We start from the raw sequence: 25,801 nt of genomic DNA, 5'->3' as shown, positions 1-25,801 counted from the left end.
TTGATTGTTTTTCATTTTTATTTTTTTTATTTTTCTATTGAATTACAGACAAGTAAAATGAAATTCGTATTTGGATTCATCAGACTACTGTTCTCATCTTGAGTGTCATTTACACATTTCGGTCAATGTAACCTCTGACAATCTTCAAGGGTATTTTTAAGGCTCCCAAAATCTTCACTAGAATTGTCCGCAAGGACCCCTAGTGCAGTGGTTAAGAGTACTTGGAAAAAACAATTGTAAAAGTGATATTCTCCTGATCGTTGAAATCTCAGTATGGGTAACCCAAAAATACAAGTGTAAATTACTTAGGACCTTTATCCAGTCATGGTTGATGAAACAAAGAATATGCTACCCCTGTGAAATAAATAAAGGGTTCCATTCAAAATTCTGTCCAAATTCCTGAGTTTGACAAAAACATTCCCAAGTTCAACAAAATATACCTGAAGAAAGTCAGAGGTTACATCAACCGAAACATTGTGCGAATAAAACCCAAGATAAAACCCAAGATGAGAACAATAGTCGAACGAATCAAAATAAAATAAAATTCCAAACAGATTTTTACACTTTTGCTTTCGTTTCCTTCAGTTGAAGTTCTCAGAAACTAAGTTGCTCCCTTCCTGAGGCTAATACTTGATCTCTGTATGAAATCCGTAAATATTCAAAAATTCCATGAAAGTTCTCTTTCACCTCTCAAACACTGAGTTAATAAAGAAGTTGAGAACATAATTTTCCTCTCCCCAATTAACCATTTTTATACGTTGTAGTATATCTTTCTTGTGGTCTCTTGGTTTTACTGGATTCCAGGACAAGAATTCATCTAATCTAGTGGAGTATCCATCTTCATGTTGATACTTTAGGTAACATCACTTGGAGAAGGTGCACCATTCCTCGTAAAAGCCAGAGTGGATAAGTCATAGCAAAGAGATCTTATTTGGGTTGCAAATACTTTGTGATTTTGAATATTTAGTCACGGTTTACTTGTAGGGAAAATTTCCTCATACCAGATTGCCCTGACAATCCTCTGTACATAGAGACCTCAGACACTTGAGGACAGTGTCTAGTAGTTCTGGGGAAGAAACTATTGGAGTAAAAGGCTTTCTTACACCTAGGGATCTCCACTGTAAAGGAGTGGGACTTAGTTGCTTGTCAGGTTTGTCAAGGGTAGTCACGTCGAGGAGGTACAAGTGCTTGTAGTTTGTCAGAGCAGTCACCATTAAAGTATTTGTAGAACAGGTAGAGTGATGCAACATTTCGTCGATGGGACAGAGGCTGAAGCCTAGATGACAGTTCAGGACTTATCAGGTTGGCGACTCTCTTTTGAACCCTGTCCAGGAGTGAGAGACAAGCAGCAGATGCACCAGTCCAAATGTGACAGCAATACTCCATACATGGGCGAATGGTGGCCTTATAGAGGTACAGGATACTTTCAGGCGTAAGTAATTTTCTAGCACGATAGAGAGAGCCCACCTTTGCAGCAGCCTTGGCAATGCTCTCAATGTATCTATTCTAGTTCATGTTCCCTGTAAACGTTAGGCCGAGGAGTTTAAAAGAAGTACTTTCAGGTAATGTATTCTTGACCATTGCTATTGGTGGTAGAGAAGGTTTCTTGTAATTGAAGGAAACGAGTTTAGTCTTGGCAGCATTGAATGTGACCATCCATTTATGTCCCCAATCCACTATAGATTGGAGGTCATCCTCTAGTGTTTCTACCATGTCCTTAGATATGTGTTCATTTGTTTTCCCCTCATGCCTGTTATAGAGAGTGGTGTCATCAGCAAATATAACCATTTCCGAAACAATTTTATCAGGGAGGTCATTTATGAATATCCGGAATAATAAAGGTCCAAGGATAAACCCCGGAGGTACTCCTGCATTTATATCATATTGTTTATATGTACGACCGTTGAGGATAACTTGGATTTTTCTCTTACTTAAGAAGGATTTAGTTACATTATGAATTCTTCCAGTGATACCACATGATCTAATTCTCCATAGAAGACCATCATGCCATACCCTGTCAAAAGCCTTAGATATATCGAGGGCTACCGCTCTACCCTCCTCTGTTTTGTCCAGTGTTTTGTCTAGTGTCCAATTTCTAGTGACAAAGTTTTTATTATTTTTATTTATTTATTTTTTATTCACGTTCACCACCAACAAGGCATATCGCCACTTTGGAATCATGTCTAGGATAGATTAACAAGATGTTTGTTTACATTACATTTAAACATCTGCATATCAGTACAATCAGGAAAGGAGGTAGCAAGAAGAGAATTCCAAAGTCTAGCTGTTTAAGGGAAGAAACTATTAGAATAGAAAGCTTTCTGGCATTTAGGGACCTTAACAGTGAAGGGGTGAGATTTTGTTGCTAAATAGGTTTGTTAGGGATATATATGTCAAGGGGGCACAAGTACAACAAGTTCATCAGAGCACATTCCATTAAAATATTTGTAAAACAGGCAGAGATGCAAAATTGCGGCGATGGGACAGGGGTTGGAGCTTAGTTGACAAAGTGGGACCTATTAGATTGAAAAACTTTTTTTTTTGAACCCTATTCAAGAGGGAGAGACTAGTGGTAGATGCACCAGCCCAGATGTTGCAACAATACTCCATGGCAAATGGTGGCTTTGAAAGATACAGGATACTCTCAGGTGTGAATGGTCTTCTAGCTCAATAGAGGGAACCCACCTTCTTTTCAGCAGCCTTTGCAATGTCTTCAATATATTTGTTTCAGTTCATATTGCCTGTGAATGTTAGGCCAAGGAGTTTGAAGGAAGAATTCTCAGGGAGGTATTATTATTAGGGCTGTGACAACAGCATATTCTTTTCACTGTTTTGACTCTTGAATATATATCCATTAATATCTTATATGTTTTTATATAGGCTGATGTGGTTCTCGGTTGATTAAGTGCGTCTAACTGTGTGGGATATATACCCGAGTGTCCAAAGAATGAAAAGAATATTCTGTTGTCACAGCTCTAATTATTATTAATATTATTTATTTATTTTTTAACATTTTCCTCTGCTCAGATGTATTTTCAGAGTCGAGAAATGTTAACGCATGTGAACACCACTAGGTGTGTCAGAAATTTCGTGAAAATATTGAATAATTCCACCCGCCATCTTTCCAAGCTTATAACTCCTCGAAAAATGTAATTCAAGCCCTAATTTTTTTTCAATTAAAGGAGCAAGGACCAAGGTTCCATTAAAAAAAAAGAAAAGACAAATAACGTCGTTTTAAAAAAAGTTTTAAACTTCAAACTTTACAGGTAAAATTCAAAAAAACACTACGTTTTTTTTTTTTGTTTTAAATTTGAATATATTATTTAGTGACCTTTTCTCTTCAATTTGTGAGTAAATTAATTATTTACTTTTCGGTGAGTAAATTAATTATTTACTTTTTAATAGACACTTGAAAATGGGGGGGGGGCGTGAATTAAAAAAAACAAAAACGTTTGTCTAAAATATTATATTCAGTTTATTGGAAAGAACATAAAATTTCACATTGACACTGAAAATATCGTAAAAATAGAATCAATAGAAAAATTTTGATAGATTTTTAAAGTTTAAAAATTGAAAAATATTGAGTGCGGAAAATTCATTACTGTTTTAAAAAACAAAAAAAAATATTTCTATCACTTTTAAAACAACTTTAATAGTTTATTTTGGAAGTATAATCTATAAAGAAAATAAATAACCCACTTTTAACAGAGAAATTACGAGATTTTTATATTTTATTCGCAGTTTCGTGTTAGGGGTGTCAAAAATTCCTACAAAAATCCTGATACACCTAGAACACCACAGTGACCTTTAAAGGTCACCACATCGCTAAACGCTTAAGGTAACGTTTCCGTTGGATACACATTCATTGTTAGTGTCGACAAAAAGTATTAAAATTATCTCCCTTTAATAAAACCGTTCGTAAATGGCGTCCTCCTTCCAAGGAGCACATGTATGTACATTTCCTCTTTTTGCGTTTTTTTACTTAAGCATTGATTATTAGTTAATCAGACCAGCTTACTCTTAAAGAAAGCAAACAAAACGTACAATTACTGGCGTAAAGGTTAAACTGTTACTTATAACTTTGACTCACTTTAGTTAATTCGAAAATAAAAATAAAACCTTGTGATTAGCGACCGACGGAGAAAGAGAGTCTGTCTAATCTGGTTTTCTCAACGTAGCAAAACTACTCGTAATTAGTAAAAAATGTTTCTAATTTTGTCAAATTCGTGACTGGAAATTATTTTCTAATTATATAGCATTATCTCTACTTACTCGGCGCCTTAAAAAAATATTGGCTTTTTTTTCTTTTTTTTTTTTTAACAATAGTTAACGAAACAATAATAACAAAAACAAAACAAAAAAAAAAAAAACTGGTGCTAGTACACTTTACTGATCCGGATCCGCGCTATTTTTTAAATCGTATTTCCAAGTTTAATTAAAGTTTTATGTTTTTTTTTATTCAATTGTAAGGTTAAAGTACAGAATAGGTACAAAACACCCTCCCCTCACCATGTTAAGAATGGCGTTATTATTTCAGCACGGATCACTCTCTGCATGATGAGTACCTGGAGACGCCATTTTTTTCGGGCACCTGTCCTCAAAATGAGAGGGAGAAATCAGTTTTTCAAACTATGACCGAAAGCATGAAATTAATAACAAAAAAAATTAAACTAGATAATGATTACTTCCGGAAAGAACTATTTACTACAGCGTAGTGTAAACGCCCCTCAACCTCCGCATGTTAAGAACGGCTTTCAATGTTCAGGGGTGTTTATTCCGAAACCCCTTCTTAAGGTGGGGAAGTTGAGGGTGTTTATACTACGCTGAGGCACGTAGTAATTAGTTATTTCCGGAAGTAATAATCTAGTTAATTTTTGCCGCTTATACACTATTGGGACGAAATTTTGTAGTCGATATATGGAGTTTTCAGATAAAAAAAAAACAAAAAAAACAATGGTTTCAACTGATTTTTTTTTGTCAATTCAAATAACTTACAATAGTAGCTTCCAAATTACGCAGTCGAAATTACCGGAATATTACTGAATTATTAAAAAAAAAAAAAAAAACTTTAATCGTGTTAGTAGGTGAAAAATTACGGCCATCTTGTTTAAATCGAAACGGAAAATTACCTCCCTTTGTCTTACGATCGTTTTCATCAATTTTGTTTTTGTTTGTTTTTAATAAATAATTTTCTACCTTATCGATTTTCGTAATTTTTAGATATAATCATGTGAAAAATACGAGGAATACATAGAAACCATTGTTTTCATGTGAAATTCAGTATTACGATTTCCGAAATTAGTGTAGAAGCGGCGAAGAAGCGCTAATTTTTTTGTTATTTATTTCTCTGATTCCTAGTTTGACGACATGTGCCCGAAAAAAAATGGCGTCTCCATTTTCGGCGATAAACTGTAGAAGTAGTAGTACCCTTGTTTTAAAGCGTTTATTTACCTTGAAACCAAAAGTTGTGTCAATTAGAGAAAAAAATGGTGATCTTGCTATGTTCCTTTGGACCCTCGATAATTGCTCAAAAATTGAAAATTAAACAAAATATTAGTAGAAACCCACCTAATAAATGTCACTATTCGTTCGAAAATGTAATGTTCTACCAGTATTTTGGATGGCGGACGTTGTCGAGAGTGCCCCCCCTCTAAATTCCACAATTTTCACTTTCTTTTTACTTTTTTTTCTGTTAATATCATCGATTACAGACTTAAGTTTCAAATTATAAAAAAAAGATTGAAAAAATAAATTTTTATAACTTTTCACGTGGGGGTTCAGTTTTCAATTATAACGTTGTACTAAGTTGAACACGAACTTTGTGACCACGAGGAATAGATAGATACATAGATGAGAGTGGGAGGAGGGAAGAGGAGGAGTAAAGAAATCTTCCTTTTCTTTTTTTAACCCCTCCGTTTTAACCCCACCTTCAGGTCACATAGTTGCCATTTTTTTTTTTCATCGTGATCACAAAGTCCATGTTAAATTTAGTAAAACGTTATAATTGAAAACTGAACCCCCACATGCAAAGTTATGAAAAAAACATTTTTTTTTTTCAATTTTTTTATAATCGGAAACTTAAGTTTGTAATCGATGATATTAACAGTGTTATATTCGCATATCTCTCCACATTTCCATGAATAAACCGGAAATCAGCAAGGCAATGATGGCAGCAACAATGGCGACCCTAAGACAAATCTGTTCGCCGTTACAACGTAGTCAAACACAATAAATACACAGGACAATTTCAAATCCCATCTCTTTAAATACACACATCATTAAAATAACTCGCACCTTACTTCAACATAGAAAACCTCCAGAGAAAGTTGCACAGCAAAGAAAAACCTAAATAAAAAATCACAGACACTACCGTAAACGCAACTCAGATAGCATAAAAACGCAAATAATGATTCCACAAAACACCCCAACAATACGACACCGACTAGGTTACATTCACAACTTTCTCAGCTTTAAATCGATATAACACATGCATACACACACCAAACAGATAATTCTCTACAATCCATTAAAGCACGAGAAACAAACACAAATAAAAAATACGACGGCCATTTTGACGCCGGAGCCGATGTGCCTTTTACTACGTCCGCACGTGCCGTATAAATAAGCCGGCCGTCAGAGAAAAAGTCAGTCTTCCAGCAGATCGCTGACCAGAGCAGGTCGCCTCGCTACCAGTTAGAAGCAGATACAGCTGTTCCCCTCAACCCCTTGCACCATACCAGCGACAGCCGTTCCTTCAGCTCCATCCAGCAGCAGCAGCTCAGCGACAGCCGTTCCCCTCAACTTTCTAGCAGCAGCAGCGGCGGCAGCAGTAGCCGTTCCTTCAGCTCCATCCAGCAGCAGCAGCTCAGCGACAGCCGTTCCCCTCAACTTTCTAGCAGCAGCAGCGGCGGCAGCAGTAGCCGTTCCTTCAGCTCCATCCAGCAGCAGCAGCTCAGCGACAGCCGTTCCCCTCAACTTTCTAGCAGCAGCAGCGGCAGCAGCAGTAGCCATCCCCTTCAGCTCCATCCAGCAGCAGCAGCTCAGCGACAGCCGTTCCCCTCAACCTTCGAGCAGCAGCAGCAACAGCCGTTCCCCTCAACTTTCTAGCAGCAGCAGCAGCAGCAACAGCCGTTCCCTTCAGCTCCATCCAGCAGTAGCAGCGGCACCTCAGCGACAGCAGTTTGATTCAAGGCGCCTAGTCACCATATCACCGCTTGTTCCAGTCCCGGACGTCATCCCTAGACCGTACCAGCATCTAGGCCCCTGTACCTGCCCGAACCTGATCAGGCCAGGATCCCTACCTCTCTAATCCTTATTCCGGCCTTCCTGACGCCCAGCTGACCGTTCCGGCTTTGATTGAGGATATATATGCTTATTCACTTTGACCCTCAATAAAAGTTGAAACCAAATTACTTCGTTTGTTCTCCTTGCTTCCATACGCTCGTGTTATTTTATAACAACTGGTGTCAGAGCGTTCAGCAAGATGAGTACAGACAGCTACGAGGGTTTCACGCGGTCAGAACTATTCACACTGATCAAAGAACAGAAGCATCTGCTGTTCAACTTGAGGACAAGCTCAACACAACCATCGGAAGAGGCACTTCAGGAGATCCGAAATGACATAGATGCCATGACAACCGCCCTGAGATCAACAGCAATAACAACAGCCACCAACCCCCACACAAGCAGCGACTACAGTATGCTAATGCGCCAGCAAACAATTCGGGACGCCATGAGACAACAGAAGCCCTTCCGCCCTGGACAGGACGTAAACCAGTTCTTATCAATGCTCACCAAAATATACGCAATACACGTCTTACCGGAGGGAGCAACATACCCAAGCCTGGAGGGCGAATTTGTCAAGGCCGCGAAAGACATGCTGGACCAGGGTATATTTCAGCAAATGCTGGATTCTGCACAAGATACATCCACCTTCAACAACCTGAAGGAGTATCTACTGACAACACACGGCAGCCAAATGACCACCTTCCAACATCTAAGCAAGGCCTGGGATTTAGAACGACATGACGGCGAAAAACTAACCGATTTTGCCGGTCGACTCGAAACCACACTCAGGGAAGCGGCCGTCCACATCAAGGCAAAACACAGAAAGGACAGAAACAATGAACTATCCGTTGACGGACTCATAGCAATAATAGGCGCAATGCTTATGAGTGAAAAGGTGAAAGCATGGAACACAAATATCTACCCGCACCTCGTCAGAACAATGGACAACCACTATACGGCAACTGGTATAGCGGCTGAAGCACAGCGATACCTGGATCGCGGCATAAAATCCGATGTCACCAATTCCCAAGACTCCGCACTCCTCTCTCAAGAGCACCACTTGAGACAAAGAAAACCTTACCATATAACAAACATGCACACCCACTCTAGTGGACGCGAGCGCTCGAACTTGACAGACACACACAAGAAAACTGATCAACGTCAACATCAGCAGCAAGAAGCTCGCAGGCAAACAGTAAGTTTCCCTGTATGCCAGAGATACCTCAGAGGCCTATCCTGCTTTAGGCAAAATTGCAGATACCGTCACCCACCCCGCACCCAAACACAAGCCCTTGTCGCAACAACAGGCAACAACATGCCGGAGACAGAGGACCAGGATTTTCACTTCGGTCAGGACGAGATGTGATGCCCCGCCCGACCCGCTCCAATATCAGCCATCACGTCTTCAACTTTCAAGAGCAATCTAACTATTCACCACTTGTCTACTCCACCTTTTGCATTGGCGACACAAAGTTCTCAGACATCGCGATGCTCGACTCAGGATGCTCGACCTGCATCATACCAGCATCACAACTACCAGACGAAGCCAAGAAGCACATAAAACGCTCGGACGTCAAAGTGAGGGGCATCAATGGCAGCATTACCGCGCTTGGCCAACTAACATGCGACATTGTAATCGGCAACCAGAACACACCCGCATTCTGTGGCATAAACGCCCTAATAACGGCACAATCTACACCAATCCTGATCGGCCAAAACATCCTATGCCATGATACCCTCATCTCGTACACGGTCGACAACGAAAAAGCGAAAGTGGAGTTCAAACGCACACTTGCCCAAGGAGGCTCCACACACACAGCTAACATCGTACGGCAAACGTCGTCACCAAACAGTCCCACAGACGACTCCCAGACCAAGGTCATCCAGGACTACCTAGCTATCGGACACCATCCCGAACTCCACACCTTGGATGAAAAGCTTACATGGCTAAAACACAACACAGGACTCACACTACCAAACCATCCCAACCGTGATGAACTTGAGGCCACCACCAACCTACTAATCCGCTATGCCGACATCATCGGTACTGAAAATGGCGACAAGGGCACATTCATCCGCCCCATTCGGATACCAACTAACGGCCAATCACGCAGCCAAAAACAACATCCGATTGCTCAAGCCCTGGAAGAGGAGGTCAATGCCGAGATTGGCCGCATGGCAAGCAAAGGCATCATTGAAGCCTGCAGCGACCCCAAAGGTTTCAACAGTCCAGTATTCGCCGTACGTAAGAAAAATGGGTCAATTCGCGTCGTTGCAAACTTTAAAAGAACGCTAAACAAAGTGCTAGTCGATCTGGACCCCTACCCAATACCCAGGATGGATCACCTGCTCAACAAAATCGGCAAGGGCAACAGGTATTTTGCATCCCTGGATCTGCGTAGTGGATATTGGCAGATTGAAATAGATGAGCAGGACCGGCACAAAACAGCCTTCACATGGAAGGACAAATGCTACCAGTACACACGCCTGGCCTTTGGTCTCACTTCGGCCGGACAAATCTTTTCCCGTTGCGTAGCAGAGGCCTTAGCCACGGTCACATCTCGCAGCAACATATCATCTTACATCGACGACAACCTGGTGCATGCTAAGACATTCAAGGAGTACATCATCGCGCTAGAACAACTGTTCATGGCCCTCCAAAAGTTTGGACTTAAGCTGAACCCAGACAAATGCTCCTTCCTCGCACCTGAGGCCAAATTTCTCGGCCGCATAATAAACAGCGAAGGGTTCAAGGCCGACCCCGAATATGTTCGTGCCATAGGAGAAATGAAACCCCCAACCTCAAGAAAGGAACTCCAAAGTCTCATCGGCCGCTTGGTCTGGATCAGACAATTCCTTGAGACGCGCCTTCATGAACAGATCAGATCAAGCATGTTCTCAAAACTCATGGCCCCTATACACGAACTCAACAAGGTCAACAAGCCATTCCACTGGACCGAGAATGCAGACAGAGCATTCAGGAAGATCAAGGACCGATTATCCTCCCCGCCGGTTATCTCGTTTCCAGACTTCTCCATGCCCTTCACGCTCACTACTGATGCCAGTGATGTCGCATGCGGAGCAATCCTGATGCAAGAGTCCAGCAACGGGAAGAAGAACATTGTCGGAGTCGCGTCCCACTCCTTCAATACAACAGAGCAAAACTGGTCTACAACGGAACGCGAGGCATATGCAGTGAAGTGGGCGATACTGAAATTTGACTACTTTCTACGTAACCGTCCCTTCGTGGTGTTCACTGACCACAAATCTCTGACATATCTTGACCAACGGGAATTCAACAATGCAAAAATACGAAGATGGCAGGATGAGATATCGTGCTACAAATTCGTATTAGAATACGTGGAGGGCGAATCTAACGTTTGGGCTGATATGCTCAGCAGAGGCTGTGGACAGAAGAAGATCAAGACTCCCAGCGACCCCAATCCAGCAGGAAGGACATTCATACTGGATGGCTCAAGCTTACGCATCTACGTCCCATCATGGTGCATCAATGACATCGACAGTCTGAAACTTATTCCCAAGACGCACACACCACGGAACGCCCACACGCAAAGACGCATCAGCGACGCGTTTTTCGCATACCACACTAACTCCTCCATTCCTGCTGAACAAATCTGTGAACACCTGGATATTGCAACCGAACAACAGAAGGATGACACCCTGGCCGGAATCATACATGCACTCCAAACATCATACCCGGACGGCCCACAAATTGACCCCGATGACCACCGAGCTAAGTTATTCAAGAGAAAGCTACATCAATTCTTCTTAGAACCAGGAACCACGGTCCTAATGATAAGAGACCACAAACATACCCCTAGGCTGGTCGTACCATACAAGCTCAGACCCAAATACCTGCATCAAGCACACGACGCCAACAACCACTCAGGCATAACACGGATGCAGGAACTCCTCTCCGGTTACTGGTGGGAGTCCAAGACCAACGACATCAAGGCTTATGCTGATTCCTGCATCACATGTGCGAAATGCAAGGGAAATTATGGCAGACGCACCCGCTGGCCCATGGGCCACTGCAAGCGGGGTAAGAGACCATTTGAACTCGTCTTTGTTGACTTTGTCACAATGTCCAACTCAAAGGGGAAAAGATATATACTTACGATACTGGACAGCTTCAGCCGGCATCTCACAGCTATACCATGTGCAAGAGACCGTGCCATCGACGCCGCCCGTGGTTTATACCAGTTCTTCCTCCGACACAGAGAAATCCCACGCATAGTGTCCTCCGACCGAGGTACACACTTCACAGGGGAAGTCTATCGACAGTTCTGCGAACAAATGGCCATCACACAGGAACTGCATTGCCCGTGGCGCCCACAAAGCTCAGGGAACATAGAGAGACAACATCGAACAATGAAGAACGCCATCTACATGCTGTGTGAAGACAGGAATTGCGAGTGGACAGATGTTCTCGAATCTGTTGTGTCTTCCATGAACGCCACAATCAACAACGCCACCGGTGTCTCCCCGCATTTCACAGTCACGGGCCGCCACCCTAGCATCGGCTTGCCAACACTCCACAGAAGGGAAGCCAGGAGCGATGACCCAGGTGCATATGGCATGCAAATCAACGCCCTGCTAAGACAGGTTCATCACCGTGTCGCCCTGGCCAATGATGAAGCAGATCATAAAATGGAGAACCGCGAAAAGCACTTCTCCCACAAGAACCCGCTACAAGTAGGAGACAAGGTCCTACTTCACCGTCCTCAATCAGCCACGGCCAAATCAACACACATGCAATGGATAGGAAGCTTCACTATCACAAAAACCAACAGCTTGATGTACCAAGTACAAGATGAGAGCGGCATCACAACCTGGGTACACCGGGCGCAGATCCGACGAATAGCACCACGCCCGCCGCACCTGTCTATCACGAACCTCCCACCCCCACCCAGCATCACCGACGAACAGCATTCCACGAACGGCCCCACATGCAATCCGGACGAGAATCGGACGCCATCCTCACAAGCCGGCCAACCCAGGAGATTACCAGCCAGAACAACAAGAGGACAACTCCCTACACGCTTCAGAGACTTTATCATGTAAATATGATCGAGATCTGGGGGAGCATTGTTATATTCGCATATCTCTCCACATTTCCATGAATAAACCGGAAATCAGCAAGGCAATGATGGCAGCAACAATGGCGACCCTAAGACAAATCTGTTCGCCGTTACAACGTAGTCAAACACAATAAATACACAGGACAATTTCAAATCCCATCTCTTTAAATACACACATCATTAAAATAACTCGCACCTTACTTCAACATAGAAAACCTCCAGAGAAAGTTGCACAGCAAAGAAAAACCTAAATAAAAAATCACAGACACTACCGTAAACGCAACTCAGATAGCATAAAAACGCAAATAATGATTCCACAAAACACCCCAACAATACGACACCGACTAGGTTACATTCACAACTTTCTCAGCTTTAAATCGATATAACACATGCATACACACACCAAACAGATAATTCTCTACAATCCATTAAAGCACGAGAAACAAACACAAATAAAAAATACGACGGCCATTTTGACGCCGGAGCCGATGTGCCTTTTACTACGTCCGCACGTGCCGTATAAATAAGCCGGCCGTCAGAGAAAAAGTCAGTCTTCCAGCAGATCGCTGACCAGAGCAGGTCGCCTCGCTACCAGTTAGAAGCAGATACAGCTGTTCCCCTCAACCCCTTGCACCATACCAGCGACAGCCGTTCCTTCAGCTCCATCCAGCAGCAGCAGCTCAGCGACAGCCGTTCCCCTCAACTTTCTAGCAGCAGCAGCGGCGGCAGCAGTAGCCGTTCCTTCAGCTCCATCCAGCAGCAGCAGCTCAGCGACAGCCGTTCCCCTCAACTTTCTAGCAGCAGCAGCGGCGGCAGCAGTAGCCGTTCCTTCAGCTCCATCCAGCAGCAGCAGCTCAGCGACAGCCGTTCCCCTCAACTTTCTAGCAGCAGCAGCGGCAGCAGCAGTAGCCATCCCCTTCAGCTCCATCCAGCAGCAGCAGCTCAGCGACAGCCGTTCCCCTCAACCTTCGAGCAGCAGCAGCAACAGCCGTTCCCCTCAACTTTCTAGCAGCAGCAGCAGCAACAGCCGTTCCCTTCAGCTCCATCCAGCAGTAGCAGCGGCACCTCAGCGACAGCAGTTTGATTCAAGGCGCCTAGTCACCATATCACCGCTTGTTCCAGTCCCGGACGTCATCCCTAGACCGTACCAGCATCTAGGCCCCTGTACCTGCCCGAACCTGATCAGGCCAGGATCCCTACCTCTCTAATCCTTATTCCGGCCTTCCTGACGCCCAGCTGACCGTTCCGGCTTTGATTGAGGATATATATGCTTATTCACTTTGACCCTCAATAAAAGTTGAAACCAAATTACTTCGTTTGTTCTCCTTGCTTCCATACGCTCGTGTTATTTTATAACAACAGGAAAAATTTTTTTAAAGTGAAAATTGTGGAATTTAGAAGGAGGGGGGGTCACTCGACAATGTCCGCCTTTTTGGATGTTTTGGGTTATTTAATTTTCGGGATTTGATGTTGTTTAAACGTTAGCCATCTTAAAGCTGAAATTTCAATGTAACCATTTTTTTTCCATTGATATATTTATGTGGTTTCCTTGTTTAATTTTTCCGAATATTTGGATCGCTCACATGCCCCCATTTCAATTTCATAGCAGCGAGCTGACATTGTTTTTTTTTTTTTTTTTTAGTTTTTTTCTATCAAAACAGTCATTTACAATGATTTTTTGCTTTTTTTTTATATTTAGCCTATTTCAAACTTACATAAATTGTTGCACAGTAAAAATAATCGGTATTTAGCAGAGAAGCCAACAAACGACTACAATAAAAAAAATAGCGGCATCTTCTTCTTTGGAAGAAGCAGGCCTCATTTTGAATTCAAGGTTTACAGGTGCTTTGAATTTTTTTATGAGCTCTCAGAATAAACACCCCTAACTCGAAAGCCGTTCTTAGCATCGGGAAGTTGGGGGTGTTTATACTATACTGGGTACTTTCGAAAAAAAAAACCCCAAAATAATTCAAAAAGAGGCCAAAGAAGACGCCAGCCTTTTGTTTTTTTTTTCAAATCCGCTCCAAAAATTTAATTTTTGAAATTAAAGAGCAATAAAAACTACTTGAAAACCAAAACAAATGAGCCAAGTAGGTATAAAATTAACTTTTATTGGTTATGGTAACATTTATTTCTTGTATATTTTTATTTTTCGTATAGTCGTTTGTTGGCTTCTCTGATGAATTACCAAATTAGCCCTTGTATTCACTCGACATCAATACCCCCGACAAACCTGACAAGCAGCAATGTCCCATCCCTACACATTAGAGATCCCTAGATGTAAGAAAGCCTTCGACTCCAATAGTTGCTTCCCCAACTGTACTGACATGCAGAAGTTCAAATGTAATGTGAACAGACATCTTGCTGCTCAACTCCCTACATAGTTTCCTTGCCACTCATGTCCTTGATTGTAGTCCCCTACATCAAAGTGGCATTGTGCCTTGTTTGCAGTGAAAATGTAATAAAAACAAAATGCCACAGAAATGTATGGAATGTTTCAGACAGCTTTTGGGCCATATTGCATGAATTGAGCAACAGTTTTTGAGTGGCATAAGAGATTCAAGGAAGGCAGGGAGTCTGTGAGGGATGGTGGAAGGTGTAGGAAAAGTAGAGAAGTCAGTAAACCAGAGTTGATTGGTCAAATAAAGAATTTCATGGATAAGGACAGTCGTGTGTCTAGATAGACAATAAGTGCGCAGTTTGATGTCAGTGTGGGAACTGTACACACAGTTATTTGTGGAGACCTGAAGATGCGGAAGATTTGCGCAAAATTTGTCTCAAGGGTACTCAGAGAAGATCATATACTATTTAACCAAAATGGGCATCAACATTTCCTCACCCTCCCTGTAGTCCAGTCCTTGCTCCCTGTGACTTTTGGTTATTCGCTAAGCTCAAAGAAACTCTTAGAGACTGTCATTATGAGACAATTGAGGAGATGAATGAGGCTGTGATGAGGGTCATTGATATGCTCACACAAGAGGATTTCCAGAAGTTGTTGGAACGGTACAACAAGTGCATTGCAGCCGGGGGAGATTACTTCAAAGAGGACTAGAGTCTTATGCGTGTACTATCAATAAAAGTGCTTATACAAAAAGTCTGGAAACTTATTGAAGGCACTTTGTATATTCAATATTTTATGTGTATTATATTATTAGTATAGTCAGGTATTGTAATATTTCAAGAATCCTCCCTTCATCAGACATGTATTCGACTTTCATATATATATATATATATATATATATATATATATATATATATATATATATATATAAAAGTTACTTTGTGTGTGTGTGAGTTCCTTCCTCATAGGTTTCAAAACAGCTGAGCCTATCTTTTTCAAATTTCACACAAAGGTAATTTATATGTCTGGCAGTGTTCTTAAATATGTTTTGTATAGAAATTCATTTGATAAGTATTGAAAACCAAAAAAATCCGGTCTTACAAATTGTCTTTCTTCTTTTATAGACAAAAAAGGATTTTTACAGGGAAATATTTTACGTTATACTGGTGTAAGAATTTTTACAGGGGAATATCTTACGTTAGACCATTGGCTGGCATAACGTAAAAGATTCCCCTGTAAAAATTCTTTTTTATCTATAAGAGAAGAAAGACTATTTTTAAGATCGTTCAGCCCAAATATCAGCTGACATGATATTGTAAACAAACACAGACAGAAGTTGATGAACGACATTATCATTATTTTTATTTTATTTTTTTTTTGCGCATTAATCTACCGGGCAAATTATTCCTAGCAATATATAATATTCAATAGAGAATTGATTACAAGCACTTGTATCCCCTCGACGTAAAACCCCCTGACAAACCTGACAAGCAGCTAAATCCCACCCCTTCACAGTAGAGATCCCTAGGTGTAAGAAAGTCTTCTACTCCAATAGTTTCTTCTCCAGAACTGCAAGACTTTGGAACTCCCTTCTGGGATTCTGCTTTCCCAACTACACTGAGATGCAGAAGTTCAAGTGTAATGTGAACAGACATCTTGCTACTTATCTTCCTTTATAATACCCCTGCAACTTATGTCCCCGATAGTAGCCCCCTACTTCAAAGTGGCACTGTGCCTTGTTTAGGATGAAAATTGAACAAAAAAATAATAATTCATATGCAATCTGCATAAATTCAAATATCATGTTTAAGTATATATGTACATAATATACTTTGTTATTTTCTTTAATTTAATCCCTTTTTTAGAATTTATTAGACAAAATTTAACTTTTATTTTACCGTGCCAATAAATATGATCATCACTGTATATATATATATATATATATATATATATATATATATATACATATAATATTAATAAAGATGAATCAACTTATTCCACCATTATATAACTTAATTTGCTTCAATTTGTGTCAGTTACACTTCTGCATTGTGCTATCTTCTATAAATTTATATTCCTTATATATACATGCTAAACAATGTTTTAAGCAAACTACATTAACCTCTTAATTTATAATCTTTTCTTAAATTTCTTTTCAGCAGGATGATTACTGGATTTCAATCTAAAATTGATGCTTTGTTCTGCTGGAATACATTGAAATGTCTTTCCAAACGGTGAAATTGTTTCCATTGAAGCGGATCACTTTATTTATCAACCCTCTTGGCATCATCTCTCACATCTTTAGGCAACAGCCAGCCCGTTTGCTACACAGCCGGCAGAGTAGTAGAGTTACAGGTCCGTTTAAAGTATGCAGGCTCCTTAACAAATGCCAACCAAAATGGCTGCAACAAAGCGACAGAAGTCTGTCTGATGTTTCTGGTCAGGCATTTTCTTCAGTGTTGAACAAAAATAATGGTAAATTAGAAAATAATGATGATATTAGAACATTTGAAGAAAAAGACAATGACAACAATTATGTGCCACAGCAACAGTTAGGTAATAAGAGTATTATTAATAGTGTTCTACTTGCTGATTTTAAAGACAAACTATTTTCCGGCCAGATTACCAGAATGAAGTTTGATGATTGGAGTAAATTAGAAGAAAGTTTATTAACAGAGAATCCAAGGCTGAAATTGTCTTGGGAAGCACTCTGCATGTCATTCATAAAAGCCATTAACTCTGTTGAACTTAGTTTCTCGTTGGCCGATTACATTAGGAACACAGGACGATCACTGAATATTGCAACCACAACGTCTCAGATACATCTGATCGGAAAATCCAGTGGTCCTGAACGCCACAAACAAGTTTTGGAATTGTATAAGAAACTAATGGATGAAACGAATGGCATTTTAGACAGTAATTCTTTGAAGAATGTTTTGCGGGGTCTCTGCGGAACGCGTCATTGGAAAGAGAGTTTTAACCTTTTGGAGATGATAGAACCTGATTATCCATCCTTGACCAAATATTACACGCCAATGTTGTTGGCTGCCCTTAGAGAGGGCGATGAGACCAGTGTCATGTTCCTGCTGAACAAGTTGGGCCAGGCCAATTCCAAACCAGAGGGAAGTGTGTACACGGCTTTTTTAAAGTTGTGTACAAATAGCAAAAAGCTTAATGTGAATCTGTTGTTGAACCTGATGGGGAAGTATCGGTGGTTTCCATCGAGGGAGACTATGTTTGAAATTGTGCAACATTTTAAAAGGTAGGAAAATACAGTGTTCTTAAAATTAAACCTATTTTCAAAATAAAAATACCAAAAAAAATCATGGAACAAAGATGTCATATTCCAAAAGCCAAGTAAATTGGTCAATAGATTTTTTTATATAAAAAAGTTTTTTTACAATTTTTTAGCGATTTTAATAGTAAATTGTAGCCATGATAGCTAATTTTGATCTCAGTAGTTCAAATTGAGTTGTCTCTCGTTAATTATTAAAGATGGCGAGATGAGACACACTATTTTTACTTTCTTATAAAATCTGATTTTCTTAGTAAAAAAAAAACTTGACCCATTTACCTGATTTTTGGAATATGACATTTTTGTATTGTGACAGGCACATACATCATAAAGATTTTTTTCATGTATTCGTGTTTTTTTAATTGGGTTGAATTTTCTTTTTTTTTTTTTTTTTTTAATCTTTTTTATTCCATTTTCACCCTAAACAAGGCACAGTGCCACTTTGATGTAGAGGGCTACTATTGAGGACATAAGTTGCAGGGATGCTATGTAAGGAGTTGAGCAGCGAGATATCTGTTCACATTACAATTGAACGTCTGAATGTTAGTACAGTTGGGAACGTAGAATCCTGGAAGGGAGTTCCAAAGTCTAGCAGTTCTGGAAAAGAAACTATTAGAGTAGAAGGCTTTCTTACATCTAGGGATTTCTACTGTGTAGGGGTGGGATTTTGCTGCTTGTCGGGTTTGTCGAGATTATTTACGTCAAGGGCTTGTAGTTTGTCAGAGCATCCATTATTAAAATACTTGTAGAACAGGCAGAGGAATGCAACATTTCGTTGATATAACAGAGGTTGAAGCTTTGATGACAGTTCAGATATCAGGTTGGCGACTCTCTTTTGAACCCTGTCCAGGAGTGAGAGACTAGTAGCAGATGCACCAGCCCAAATGTGACAACAGTACTCCATATATGGGCGAATGGTGGCCTTGTACAGATGCAGGATACTTTCAGGCGTAAGTAACTTTCCAGCATGGTAGAGGGAGCCCATCTTCTTTACAGCAGCCTTGGCAATGCTCTCAATGTATCTGTTCCAGCTCATGTTCCCTGTGAACGTTAGGCCAAGGAGTTTGAAAGGGAACCAATGTTTTATATATTTACTAGCATGGGTGCCAGGCGTTGCCCGAGTGTTTGAAGGTGAATGCTGAGCAAAAAACAAAAACAAAAAAACGGTCAATTTTTTTAAACTTTGACCCCTATTATGACCTCTTAACATTTTTTGTTTTGGGCTCAAATCAAGTTATTAAGTTAGATCCATGTCCAAGGAACCTATATCTAAAATTTCAGGTGTTTAGACCCAAAATTGTCGGAGGAGTTTGGTAGAGTTCTCAAAGGTCAAATCGTTGAACTTTGACCTCTTAACAGCCAAATTTCTGGCCGAAAACCGATCACATAGATTTTCCCAAATCTCAGTACATTGCATATCAAATTTCGAGTCTGTAGACTAAAAATTGACAGAGTTATTGCAACACACAGACAGACACACTTTTATAGATGTATAGATTATATAGGGTGTTTGGAAAATCTTTTTTTGTACATGTGTGAGAATAGCAAAAAACAGATAATTCTGTTACAGGCAGCTAACGTACGTCCTAACTTCCGGCATAGCATTACCGGAAATAGTGACAAGGCAAATCAGTTCTTTCACTTTTTTCTCTCACTTGTATATCAGCCTTGTGCGTATATATTTTTTTTAATTACGTTTTTCTTATCTTTTTTATTTAAAAGTTTTTTGAAAAGTTTTTTTTTGCCTTATTAAGAATTATTGAAATTAGTGGCTTTTTTTTTTTTTAAGAATTATTGCAATTAGTGGCTTTTTTTTTTAAAGAATTATTGAAATTAGTGGCTTTTTTTTTAAGAATTATTGAAATTACGGGCTTTTTTTTTAAAAGAATTATTGAAATTAGTGGCTTTTTTTTAAGAATTATTGAAATTAGTGGCTTTTTTTTTAAAAGAATTATTGAAATTAGTGGCTTTTTTTTTTTAAGAATTATTGAAATTAGTGGCTTTTTTTTTTAAGAATTATTGAAATTAGTGGCTTTTTTTTTTAAAGAATTATTGAAATTAGTGGCTTTTTTTTTTAAAGAATTATTGAAATTAGTGGCTTTTTTTTTTAAAGAATTATTCAAATTAGTGGCTTTTTTTTTTAAAGAATTATTGAAATTAGTGGCTTTTTTTTTTAAGAATTATTGAAATTAGTGGCTTTTTTTTTAAAGAATTATTGAAATTAGTGGCTTTTTTTTTTAAAGAATTATTGAAATTAGTGGCTTTTTTTTAAAGAATTATTGAAATTAGTGGCTTTTTTTTAAAGAATTATTGAAATTAGTGGCTTTTTTAAAGAATTATTGAAATTAGTGGCTTTTTTTAAAGAATTATTGAAATTAGTGGCTTTTTTTTTAAAAGAATTATTGAAATTAGTGGCTTTTTTTTTTAAAAGAATTATTGAAATTAGTGGCTTCTTTTTTTTTTTTAAAGAATTATTGAAATTAGTGGCTTTTTTTAAAAAGAATTATTGAAAACACTTTTAAAAATATTTTGGGAATATGAACCCCGCCTGTACGTCGCGTCACCCAGTAAGCCCTTCTTCAGTGCGTTGGTGGAATCGTCTTTGCTGCAATGTCCACAAGGCCGGATCTTCTGTGATCGTCTAGAGATTTCGTCTTCGGAGATACCGGGTGCCCGTTGACGGAAGCAGTTTCACAAGTAAAAACAATAATAATGAAAACACTAGCACATCAACAAATCGAAGAATTTTGAATAAACAAAAAACTCCGGAGATTGGGTTATATGGAATGTATTAAAAGAAAACCATAAAAGAAATATATACAAACACATGTACAGTTTGGAGTATGAATTTGTAAGCAAGCATTTAAACTTCTAAGTGGGGCTTCCCCTTGCTGGAATTCATAGGTCTATTAATTTAACCCTTTTTAGTTATCGGGCAATAAGCGGGGGGGGGGGAGAGGAGAGGTGAGGTGGCTTGACTCTCGGACTTGCTCTGTTTTGCTCCGACTTCCCAGACTCTCTTGGTCTTTATATAGTAGGGCACTGGGCGGGGCGGCAATTCCCAATTCCTTCCCGACCAATCAGAATGCTCGATAACCAAATCGTCTTTGACTGATGACAGAAATTGGCCACCTCCCACAATCCAAGAATAATTCTAACTCCTCCCCGATCAATCAAAAACGCCCGATGGAAACTAACCAGTTTTCTCTCATTGGATGATTCCCAAACTGCGTAATACGCGATAACCACGTAAGTAAGAAAACTGCGTCAAAAAAAAAAAATAATGCTTCGTTAATTCTGCCCTTAGATGTGACACGTGTCATTATCAAAGGAAATAAACAATTTATTATTCCTGTTAACATCTCGACAAAATATGTTATTGAAAATTGTCAGGTGGCAAAAATCTCTTGATCTATATTTCAGAACTGCGATTCGGTTTGAGAATGAAAACAGTTGGGAATGTTATTTTGGGTTCAAATGGTTTTATCAGAGTCATACAAAATCATTTAATATTTGATTCGACAAACATTCTTTGAAGCCGACAAATGCGTGTATGAAATTTTAATTCCAAAGAAATTATTTATCCTTGTTTTGATTTGTCACAAATATATTTTGTGACACCAACAAATACGTGTGTGTGTGTGTGTGTGTAGTTTTTAGTTCAAAGCAAAAACATAATCTACCTGTTGTTGTTTCCAGCTGACACATGAATTGTGTCCTTCAATTTGTCTACAACAAACGGTCGGCGCATCCTTTGAACCTGACCAATGCGTACATGCGAATTCAAATCAGAGAAAAAAATATCAACAATCGAATTATGCTTTGAATTCGTTCGGGCATTTCAACTTGGCTGAGGCGCTTGTCCCGTTTCAAGTGTCAAAGTGTATCAACAAAAAAAAACAGAAAGGAAAAAAAATGTTTTGACAGAATTGGAATTCAGCGAGGTCTTTTCTTTTTTCGATGTCGGCCCGGGACAAAAATATTAACATATATCTTTTAGTTAACCGGTGTTCTTAACATCTATCCTTCAATTACCCGATATTGCCCGGGATAAAATATTAACGTTAAATAAAAGCGTCACATCGACCCTAATGGTCTGACGCTGCCTCTCTTTGGTGTTACAGGAATATTATGCATTGGATAGGTTTTCTTTTGTGGTGTTTCAAATTTTGATTTCATGAACCTACATTTATCATATAAAATCAAATAAAAAAGTTTTATTTTTATAATTTCATAAAAATATTTCTTATAAAATTTCAAATAAAATAAAAACTTTTATTTTTTTAATTTTGTTATTAAAAGTGCAAATCATTTTATTTTTATAATTTTGTTAATTTTTCATTGTATATTTTTCAATAATGTTCTTTTTCTTATGTTTCATTTCAATAAATTGTTTCACAATAGAAATATTGAAGAACAATAAAAGTAAAGGAACTGATTTGCCTTATCAACACTTCCGGTAGCAGCCATGCAGAACTGAGAATTCGTATGAAAGTATTCACAATAAAAATATGATGGTAAATTACACATTAGCTACTAAAATCACCCTTTGTCTATGCATGGAGTATTGTTGCTACATCTAAGCTAATGCATCAACCACTATCTCAGTGTTTCTCAACCAGGGGCTCAGGGTCCCCTAAGAGAGGCACGGGCCTTTGATGAGGAAGCCATAAGAGGACGCTGGAAAAGTGTAATTCGAAATGCAGAAACTTGCAATGTATAAATAAGGTGATAAAACTCCAACCATTAAAAATAAAAGTCATTTATTTTTTATTTATAGTGGAACCTCTAGATACAAAATTAATTGGTTCCGACTTGGCTTTTGTATCCTGAAATTTTTGTATTTGGAAAAGCTTTTTACACGTAAATCACTTAATTTGTTTCCAGACAGAACTGGACATAAGAAGTCTTGTCACATGAGCTCAACAGCAAGTGTGTCATTTTCAACAAAATTTGCAGTTTATTTATAATTTTAGAAACAATGTACGACAGAATCTTAATTTTTGTTTTCATTGAAGTGTAGGGTGAGGCACAAGTGTTGAAATGCTCAGTAAGGGGGGGGGGCACGCATCATCAAAAGTTGATAAATACTACACAAGCCTATCCCTCTTGGACAGAATACAAAAGAGAATTTTTAATCTAATGGATCTCACAGTGTCTGCCAAACTCCAACCCCTGCTGCATCACCACAGAGTTGTACGCCTGTGCTTGTTATGCAAGTGCTTCCACAAAACGTGCTCCGATGAACCTACTGTACCTCCCCCCCCACACCCTCAATGGAAATACTCCTGACCGGATAGAATCCTTAAGTAATTTTTATTTTATTCTTAGTTGTGTTTTTCTCCCTCCCACAACAGAAGATGTGACACAAAGTCAGAAAATGTGATTTTAAATCAGCACCCAAGCAACAAAATCCCACCCCCTCCCCTGTAGAGGTCCCTAAATGCCGGAAAAATTTTCCACTTTAAAAATTGTTTCCTCTCTGCTTCCATGTAACGTGTTCAGTTAATTACAAATTACGGCTAATTAAAACAGTTAAAACCAAATTTTTTTCAAACGTATCTCAATCCCTAAAGTAAGACATATTTTAATATGTATTTCATGTTATTAAAATATGTAGAAAAAAGTCTTGGGGAGGAAACAAACGTTAACTCATATTGATCACCTGCTGATGTCTTATATCTCTATGAACCTATCATTCGCTCGTTCATACAGTATTCTTGCCACATCGGAGATGTTATTTCAATACATTATCATACTGTGCACATATGCCTCATAAGACTATATTTTTAATGTGACCAAACCAACAAAGTCTACTGTTTTGCATACATTATTCAGATTTACTCTGAGATAATCAGATCTAAATCTGTCTCTAAAATCCACATTACACATCACTTGCATCATTCTCATATCATTTCTCTCCATGCAACGCATGTCCTCAACTCTCACTGGCCAGCTTTTATTTCAATACATTATGATACTGTGCACATATGCCTAGTAGTAGTAATACACACGGACGAAAAAACGCTTTGGATAATCACAGATTTCAAGGTAGTTCGACTAAAATAGCCATATTTTTTAAACCAAAGCACTTCAAGTCTTCAAATTACTACTGTTTTGTTCGGAAATGAATATACTTTCAAATGAATTAATAAATATGAATGTACATTATATATTTTAAGAGTTTTAAGCAAATAAAGTGATAAAAATGTGAACGTCATAAAATGGCGTTTTCGGTAAGGTTTTGTAATGACCCCCCCTGTTTTCTAAAGGTCCGTACCGTGATTGAATGAAGAATTTCGTCATGAAATTTGGGAATCAATAAGAGGTGTTAATCTTAATACTGTCAAGTGTCCGAAATATTTTTGACCATTTCTTTTTTTGTCGTGTTAAAAATAAGACTTTAATATGCCGAGTATCGAACATTTTGAAAAAAAAATTCTTCGGACACCCAGTAGTAAGTAAATCAATGTTTTACTATCTTTATCAATTAAAAGTATTATTTTATGTTGAGTAGGACCGCGGTAATTGATAATTTAAAAGGACCTACCCGAAAAAAAAAATTGTTTCTATTTCTCGAATTTGGTCAAATGAAGTTAGTATTACTAGAAGCAGCAGCAGGAGCAGCTCCAGCCTGTAGAATCAGCGATAGCACAGTATATAAACAAACACGCGTTCTTTAATTTTTATTCAAGAACGAATTAAGAAAAACATGAAAATATGAATATAAATGTTCTTATGTTTAATTAGAGGTATTTTGTTATCAGAATAACATTAGTTTAGAACTATTCGGTTTTCAGAGTGTATAATAACAACAATCCCAGCCAATTCGGCATTATGAATCTGTTGCAATTTCTCACATTTTTCGTCAAATTTAAAAACATGGTTAAAAAAAACAAAATAAACTTTTGTAGATATATAGCTTGCATGCACTTTTATTCTTTAAATTAGTTTTGAACAGCGAATTAAAACAATGTTTTACTGTGAACAGCCACAAATGTTTTTTTTTCAAAATCAAAATAAGTATCAAAATCTCGTTTATACATAGATTCGAAAAAGTTGTCAAAAAACAAATATATAACAAATAAATGTTATCAAAGGCAAGATAAGTTACTTTTCTACCTAACTGGATAATTTTCTAGTGTTTTTATTTAATGTAACATGTTTATTCAGCTCAAAAAACGTACAGTGTTTACCGATGTATTGGAAAATTAAAAATGGCGCCCGGCCCGACTCTCTTTGACACGGTAAGTTTGAGAAAAGGAGTTAAAAATTAAAAAAAAAAAAAAACTATACAAAATACTGTTAAAAACTCACCGAATATATGTCAGCCTATGTCACGGTAACATATATTGAGCGAGTTTCTAGCAGTATTTTGTCTACTTTTTTATTTTTAACTCTTTTCCCCAAACTTACCGTTTCAAGAGAGTCGGGCGCCATTTAAAATTTTCCAAAACATCGGTAAACACTGTTTTCAAGCTGAATAAACATGTTACATTAAATAAAAACACTAAAAAATTATTCAGTTAGGTAGAAAAGTAACTTGCTTTTGATAACATTTATTTGTTATATATTTGTTTTTTTTGACAACTTTTTCGAATCTATGTGTATAGTAATACAAACCCTCAAAATCTATATCAATATTCTTGAAATTTTAAAAGCAGTTAGAAAACACATCAAACTACAATTAGGAAGCTTTTTATTTCGTTAATTTTTTTTTCTACTTATTAAGCGAAAGATATTTTTACAACTTGCTTCAGCGTAGTATAAACGGCC

General features: G+C 38.5%; 1 protein-coding gene across 2 annotated transcripts in view; it reads left to right on the top strand.

The window, feature by feature from the left end:
* The first annotated feature begins 3,818 nt into the window (after positions 1 to 3,818).
* Positions 3,819 to 25,801, top strand: part of LOC145260319 (mitochondrial ribonuclease P catalytic subunit-like) — a 47,743-nt gene continuing 25,760 nt past the window's right edge. The window contains exons 1-2 of one of the 2 annotated variants that reach the window (XM_080118207.1): positions 3,819 to 3,949; positions 16,890 to 17,992. In XM_080118207.1, coding sequence (XP_079974333.1) covers positions 16,950 to 17,992 — 1,043 coding nt within the window. In that variant the 5' untranslated portion in view covers positions 3,819 to 3,949; positions 16,890 to 16,949. The remainder of the gene's footprint in view (positions 3,950 to 16,889; positions 17,993 to 25,801) is intronic. The other variant, XM_080118208.1, reaches the window with a different exon arrangement.

This window comes from Euprymna scolopes, chromosome 36, assembly GCF_053919585.1.
Source record: "Euprymna scolopes isolate OS-2025 chromosome 36, ASM5391958v1, whole genome shotgun sequence".
Taxonomy (NCBI): Eukaryota; Metazoa; Mollusca; class Cephalopoda; order Sepiida; family Sepiolidae; genus Euprymna; species Euprymna scolopes.
The sequence above is the reverse complement of the archived record's forward strand: the minus strand, read 5'-3'. Positions and strand labels throughout refer to the sequence as shown.